Source organism: Arachis stenosperma, chromosome 1 (genome assembly GCF_014773155.1).
Source record: "Arachis stenosperma cultivar V10309 chromosome 1, arast.V10309.gnm1.PFL2, whole genome shotgun sequence".
In the NCBI taxonomy this organism is placed as follows: Eukaryota; Viridiplantae; Streptophyta; class Magnoliopsida; order Fabales; family Fabaceae; genus Arachis; species Arachis stenosperma.
In genome coordinates this window covers 18,470,433-18,477,955 of record NC_080377.1, presented here as the reverse complement: position 1 = coordinate 18,477,955, position 7,523 = coordinate 18,470,433, and the positions used below count along the sequence as shown (strand labels likewise).

Genomic DNA, 7,523 nt, shown 5'->3' with positions numbered 1-7,523 from the left:
TCAGGTTCAGGATCAGTTTCAACAAGAATGCCTTTATCTTTGTTCCTACTCATATGAAAGAGAAGAAAACAAAGAAAGTATGAAATCCTCTATGTCACAGTATAGAGATTCCTTGATGTGTCAGAGGAAAAGAAGAATAGAAGGATGAGGTAGAGAATTCAAATTTATAGAGAGGGAGGGATCCGAATTATCAAAGGAGGATAAGTGTTAGTGATTAAATAGAAAGAAATGAGAGAGAGAGTTTTCGAAAATTTAAAAAGATTTTTGAAAAAGTGGTTAGTGATTTTCGAAAATTGGAAGAAAAAAAGTGATTAGGTGGTTTTGAAAAAGATAAGAGATAGTGATTAGTTGAAAAAGATTTGAAAATAATTTTTAAAAAGATAAGTTAAAAAAAATTTGAAATCAAATAAAAGAGATATGATTGAAAAAGATTTGATTTAAAAAAAGATATGATTTAAAAGATATGATTGAAGAAAATTTGATTTTTAAAAAGATATGATTGAAAAGATATGGTTGAAAAAGATTTGATTTTTTTTAAAATTGATGACTTGACTAAGAAGAAATTAAAAGATATGATTCTAAAATTCAAATATTGAACCTTTCTTAACAAGAAAGTAACAAACTTGAAATTTTTGAATCACAACATTAATTGTTAGCAAGGATTTTCAAAAATATTAAAAGAAAAAGGAAAAAAATTTGATTTTGAAAAATATGTGATTGATAAGAGAGGATATGAAAAAGATAAGATTTTGAAAAATTAGTTTTGAAACTTGAAAAATTGAAAAAGATTTGAATTGAAAACAAAACTACCTCCTTGGTGCTATCCTGGCGTTAAACGCCCAGAATGGTAGCCAAGTGGGCGTTAAACACCTAGAATGGTACCCTGGCTGGCGTTTAAACGCCAGAATTCCTTCTTCACTGGGCGTTTTAAACGCCCAGCATTTTCTCTGTGATTCCTCTGCTGTATGTTCTGAATCTTCAATTCTCTGTATTATTAACTTGAAAAAAACATAATTTTGAAAATTTTTTGAATTTTTAATGATGAGAGAAAAACAACAAAATGCAACTAATCATGAAAAACTAAGATCAAATAAATAATGCATGCAAAGAACACTTTGAATGTCAAGATGAACATCAAGAACATATTTTTTTGAAAATTTTTAAGAAAAGAAAGGCGTGCAAGACACCAAACTTAGAAATTTTGATACTAGAGACACTAACAAATTGAGAATGCACATGAGAAACAACAAAAGACACAAAACAAGAGAATTTAAAGATCAAACAAAGAAAATCATCAAGAACAACTTGAAGATCATGAAGAACACCATGCATGAGTTTTCGAAAATTTTCAAGAAAAATAAAAACATGCAATTGACACCAAACTTAAAAATTGACACTAGACTCAAACAAGAAACACAAGAATATTTTTTATTTTATGATTTATAAATTTTTTTGTATTTTTCGAAAATTATTTTAAAAAAAAAAAGAAAATAAGAAACTCAAAAATTTTAATAAGAATTCCAGGAATCATGCAATGTTAGTCTAAAGCTTCAGTCTAAAAAGATTAGACATGGTCAACCAAGCTTCAGCAGGACATTACATACAACAGCCAAATTGATGGGAATCAACTAGCTCCTGTGATGATAAAAACATCATCTGAACCTCTAGAATTCATTCTTAAAAATTCTGAAGAACAAAATAAAAAGAAAAATACCTAATCTAAGCAACAAGATGAACCGTCAGTTGTCTAAACTCGAACAATCCCCGGCAATAGCGCCAAAAACTTGGTACACAAAATCGTGATACACAACTCCGTGCAGCTGACCAGCAAGTGCACTGGGTCGTCCAAGTAATACCTTACGTGAGTAAGGGTCGATCCCACGGAGATTGTCAGCTTGAAGCAAGCTATGGTCACCTTGTAAATCTCAGTCAGGCAGATTCAAATGGTTATGGGGTTTTAATAATTAAAAACTGAATAAGACATAAAATAAGATAGAGATACTTATGCAATTCATTGGTGGGAATTTCAGATAAGCGTATGGAGATGCTTTGTTCCTCTTGAATCTCTGCTTTCCTACTGCCTTCATCCAATCATTCATACTCCTTTCCATGGCAAGCTGTATGTAGATAGATCACCGTTGTCAATGGCTATCATCCATCCTCTCAGTGAAAATGGTCCTCTATGGTTTCCCGCATGGCTAATCATCTGTCGGTTCTCGATCATATTGGAATAAGATCCATTGATCATTTTGCGCACTGTCACTACGGCCAACACTCACGAGTTTGAAGCTCGTCACAGTCATCCCATCCCAAATCATACTCGGAATACCACAGACAAGGTTTAGACATTCCGGATCTCAAGAATGCTGCCCATTTCTAGCTTATACCACGAAGACTCTGATTGCACGGAATGGAGGCTCTGTTGTCAGGAGAGGCAACCATGCGTCATGAACCAAGAGGCCAAAAGATACACACTCAAGCTCTCGCAAATAGAACGGAAGTGGTTGTCAGGCACGCGTTCATAAGGGAGGATGATGATGAGTGTCACAGATCATCACATCCAACAGGTTGAAGTATGAGTGAATATCTTAGAACAAGAATAAGCTTGAATTGAATGGAAAACAGTACTAATTGCATTAATTCATGAGGAACAGCAAAGCTCCACACTTTAATCTATGATGTATAGAAATTCCACCGTTGAAAATACATTTGGCCATGCCTCCCAAATACATGAAACAATCGAAAAAGGGTTCAAAGACCTGATCCCAAGATCAAGGATGATCAAAAGATGATCAAAGGATGAAAATACAATAGTAAAAGGTCATATTTATAGAGAACTAGTAACCTAGAATTTACAGAAATAAGTAAATGATGCAGAAATCTACTTCCGGGGCCCACTTGGTGTGTGCTTGGACTGAGCATTGAAGCTTTCACGTGCTTAGACTTCTCTTGGAGTTAAACACTAGCTCTGGTGCCAGTTTGGGCGTTTAACTCCAGCTTTTATGCCAATTTGGGCGTTTTACGCCAAAATTTTTATGCTGCCTTAGAACGCCAGTTTGGGTCATCAAATCTCGAAAAAAGTATAAACTATTATACATTGCTGGAAATTCCAAGATGTCTACTTTCCAACGCAATTGAGAGCGCGCTAATTGGGCTTCTGTAGCTCCAGAAAATTTATTTCGAGTGCAGGGAGGTCAGAATCCAACAGCATCTTCAGTCCTTTTTCAGCCTCCGAATCAGATTTTTGCTCAGGTCCCTCAATTTCAACCAGAAAATACCTGAAATCACAAAAAAATACACAAACTCGAAGTAAAGTCTAGAAATGTGATTTTTGCATAAAAAATACTAATTATATACTAAAAACTAACTAAATCATACTAAAAACTACCTAAAAACAATGCCAAAAAGCGTATAAATTATCCGCTCATCACTAAGCTTTCATGATAACTATGGAACTACAATCCCATTGAGACATCTAAAGAAGTAGGTTCCACTAGAGGAAATTCTAAGCCGCCATCATCTAAGTTACACAGAACTATCTTTAAAGTTGATGCAACCTCCATAAGAAGTGTATTTTTTCGAATATACAATGGCTGTAACTCAGAACCAATACGTAGTGAGTGGCAGTGGATTGTGGCCAATCTAGTCCAACATTGAGGCACTCCATACTTCTTCAGCAGCCACACAAACCAATGAGTTTTCTCACGACTGAAACAAAATGCAAGGCAGTTCTTCAGGACACATAACTGTGAGAATACGAAGATTTTATTATCTGGATCCTTGAGGGGCATTGAAAACTCAGTAAAAGTCTCCTTCACCAAGTCAAGGAAAAGAACCGAGAAATCCAGAGTGCCATGCAGACGAATCCAGTTTAAGAGTGCAGTGCCAGTCACAAATACCCCTTTACCATCACCATATATGCTACGAAATGGGATCTCTTAAATTGTTCTCTTGGAATAGTTCTGGCAAAATGTATAAATTCTGGTTTCAGATCTATGCCGTTCCTATTTATGTATCTGATCTACAATCGAACAAAACTTGCACTCCTCATTCACATGATCATATTCGAAGCCGCAAACTCCTATAAAACCTAGAATTTCCAATGGTTGGGATGTCAACCAGTATAACAATTTCATAGCTTGATACAATTATCGATGACAATAATGTCAAGCAAGTACAACAATCCATTGCGAGAGCTAATAATTTTGTGGCTACATTTTCTCGCAAAGCGAAAAACTTCCGTAGGTTCGGAAAGATTCCCAAACAAGGACCGTATCGATAAATCTCTAAATATTTTGTATCTGTAGAACCAACAAGAATGATAAGTAAGTCGTGGATGGCTCAAACTTGGATCAGCGGCGATTGAACGCCAAACATGGTCGTTGGCAGATTAGGAGTTGAAAATTAGGATTCTCCATGAATTGCACACACTCTGTAACCGAAGTATCAACCTCGCCGGAAACCTCAGCAAGATTTCGCTGGTGAGTTCATTCGGAAGGATCGGCAGCGGCTACAATGGCGTTACTGTTGAAGGCAACAGCCGTTTCGAGTCGTTTCTGGTGACTCGTAAAAACTTTCTATTCCTCTCGTCAGGATGCATCACAACAACTTTAATGAAAAGTTACACTGCTCGGATTTTGGTGGAGGGTAGCGGCAGCGACAATCACAAACATGCCAACTCTAAAGGCTATGCCCTATTTGTTTCCAATTCCTTTCCCATGGGAATAGTTTGAAATCTTATTTTATTTGTTTATTAGTTACTTATTATTTTTTAATACTTAAATTTGTATAGTTTTTTTAAAAATCCAAGACATAAAAAAGTTTTAAGTTCTATTCAAAAGTTAAGAACAGTTAACGAAATAAATTAAAAATTTTAATTATTTTTTACAATAAAAATTAAATATATCTCTTATCTTTTGGTAACATAAAGTGCATTAAATATATCTCTTATTGCCTTTTTCTTTCTTTTATATTCTTCAGTCATATGATATGTTCGTGAGAGGTTGATGTTTTAATTTTCATAAATAATCAATAACTTATGTCATCATGCTGATTCCTCAAAAAGGAGAAGGGGGAGGGTGTTTAATTTTGATTTTGTTTGCTAGTAAAACAATCATTAATAATATAACTCTATAATATAAGGATCCCAATACTACGGATCATTCATGCATCAATTATCAGCATATTTGAATTGCTTCAACTAGTAAAGCGTCCAGTTTTGGATCCAAAAACAACAAATTAAAAGGAAATGGTGGTAGGCATTAAATTACGGGATAATAAGTTTCATCTAAGATCAGAATTTCATGTCAAGCAAAAATTATACAGTAAGTGCAAAGAGACATTAGTATATTCCAACAAAGGCAAGAGCAGATGAACACTTGCAACTCAAAAAGAAGGCACAAAAATTACTTGATAAGAAACAAAGCATTTAGAAGATAGCTTGTACACTAAGCTTTGATAAACCATATTTGGGATGAGATACTTCGAAGGCAACGATATGATGGTGAAACTAAGCTTTCATGATAAATACAGAACCATAATCCCTTTGAGACATCCAAAGGAGTAGGTTCCAGTAGAGGAAATTCTAAGCCGTCATCATCTAAGTTACACAGAACTATCTTTGAAGTTGATGAAATCGCCATAAGAAGAGTATTTTCCCAGATATACAATGGTTGTAACTCAACACCAATAAGCATTAGGTGGTAGTGGATAGTGGTCAATCTAGTCCAAGATTGAGGCACTTCATACTCCTTTAACAGCCACAAAGACCAATGAGTTTTCTCATGATTGAAACAAAATACAAGGCAGTTCTTCAACACACATAGGTGTGGGAAGACAAAGGTTTTATTATCCAGATCCTTGAGGGACAGAGAAAACTCAGTAAAAGTCTCCTTCACCAAGTCAAGGAAAAGAACCAAGAAACCCAGAGTACCATGCTAACTGTTAGAGAATCATTAGAATCAATTTAGATCAATTAGTATCGTCTAGTATATCTGTATATTAATTGTAGGATTCTATGCCTTTATTGCTCTGATTCATTTACCACCTATAAATACCCCTTGTATATTGTAACTTTGAATACAACTCAATAATACACTTTTCAGATTACTCTCTCAGTCTGTTGTTTCTAACATGGTATCAAGAGCTTAGGTCCTTTTTTTTCATAGCCCCATTGTTTTTTCCTTCTGGCAATGTTCTTTGGCCTCTTTTTCGTTCCGTTTTCGATGCTTTGGTTTGTCAACCCCATAACCATCTTATTCGTTTTGTCGTCGTGATTCCAACGCAACCAGAACCGCCGCCATTCAGCGTCAGACGCGCCTCCACGCTCCGCCGAAAGACGCTGCCACGACCAGGTTGATCTTCCTTTCAAATTCCACCCATGCCTCTTTACTCTCATTTTCGATCTGTTTCTGATGTTTGGTTCGTCACCTCCGGCATCATTGTGATCTTCTCTTTGTCAGTTTTCCAACGCCGCCAACATCGCCACCAGACGCCTCCAGACGCGCCGCCACGCGTCGCCAGAACCTTGCTGGCCACCTCTATTGTTTTGCCTTCGAGAAGCTTCATCAGTCGTTGGATCTTGGACGCGATCAAACGCTCCTGGCGCTTCCACGTGTCACCACGCAAGGCATCCTTGGTATCCACTGACCCGCGACCGACCCGACCCGGCCGCCGTCGACCCGCGTGCCACGTCGTCGCCACGCTGTCTTCTTTCTCCTCTCAGGTGATGCCACGTGTCATTGTTTGCTGACGTGGCGCTGATATGGCAGAGAAGTGGGACCCTCCCTAAGGTTTTTTGGTGAGCTCTTTCCGATTATGCACTCTGATTTCTCATTTTCTGCTCCGAAATTGCCGTTTTCTCTCCTCTCTTTGATCTTTGTGACTACTATCATGGAAAAGCCAGATGTTTTTGCTGCCATCGACAGAAAGGGTAAATTCTGTCGAAACTGTAACCGTTCTAGGCACCTCTTCCCCAACTGTCCTTCTGTTGAATGCCGCACATGCCACCAGAAAGGTCATATTAGCTACCATTGTTCACAGCTGTTCTGCCGTTACTGCAAGCTCTCGGGACATTTAATTACTGCCTATCCTACTCGCCCACCACGTCCTAGTCCACTCAACTCATCTCCTGTCTTTGTTTCTGATATTGCATCTCTTCTTCAGCATCTTCTCTCTATTTCTGGTAATATACATGCTGCTTTTTCCACCCTCTCCAGGTAATTCTAAATGGTACTTTGACTCGGGTTGCTTTAATCACATGTCTCTGTTGCGTAATATTTTCTCGTCCATGTCTACCACTACAAATGGACCTTCTACCAATACTGAAAATGGCTCCCTCTTGCACGCAACACACAAGGGTTCTATATCCAAGTCAACTCTTAATCTTCCTGATACTTATTATATTCCCAAATTAAACTTCAATCTTATTTCTGTTGGTCAACTTGTTAATCTGGGTTTTGAAGTCACTTTTTTTGTTTCTGGTTGTCGTGTACAGGATCCTCGGACGGGACAAATCATCGGGA

The 7,523-nt window shown here is 37.2% G+C and overlaps 1 protein-coding gene across 1 annotated transcript; it reads right to left on the bottom strand.

Moving 5' to 3' along the window:
• Nucleotides 1-3,455: 3,455 nt before the first annotated feature.
• Nucleotides 3,456-6,397, bottom strand: LOC130976238 (uncharacterized). The gene is made up of 3 exons (XM_057901045.1): nucleotides 6,133-6,397; nucleotides 4,039-4,090; nucleotides 3,456-3,921 (listed from the first exon to the last, which is right to left on the bottom strand). Exons 1-3 carry the CDS (start codon nucleotides 6,395-6,397, stop codon nucleotides 3,456-3,458), a joined length of 783 nt encoding a protein of 260 aa, XP_057757028.1.
• Nucleotides 6,398-7,523: the final 1,126 nt, after the last annotated feature.

Excerpts from the sequence above, each read along its gene's own strand:
- LOC130976238 (XM_057901045.1), bottom strand. The coding sequence starts at position 6,397 with ATGAGAGTAAAGAGGCATGGGTGGAATTTGAAAGGAAGATCAACCTGG. Across the intron at positions 4,091-6,132 it reads ACCTAAGCTCTTGATACCAT|GTTTTATAGGAGTTTGCGGC; the intron begins GTTAGAAACAAC and ends TGGAAATTCTAG. Across the intron at positions 3,922-4,038 it reads CATGTGAATGAGGAGTGCAA|CATATATGGTGATGGTAAAG; the intron begins GTTTTGTTCGAT and ends CCCATTTCGTAG.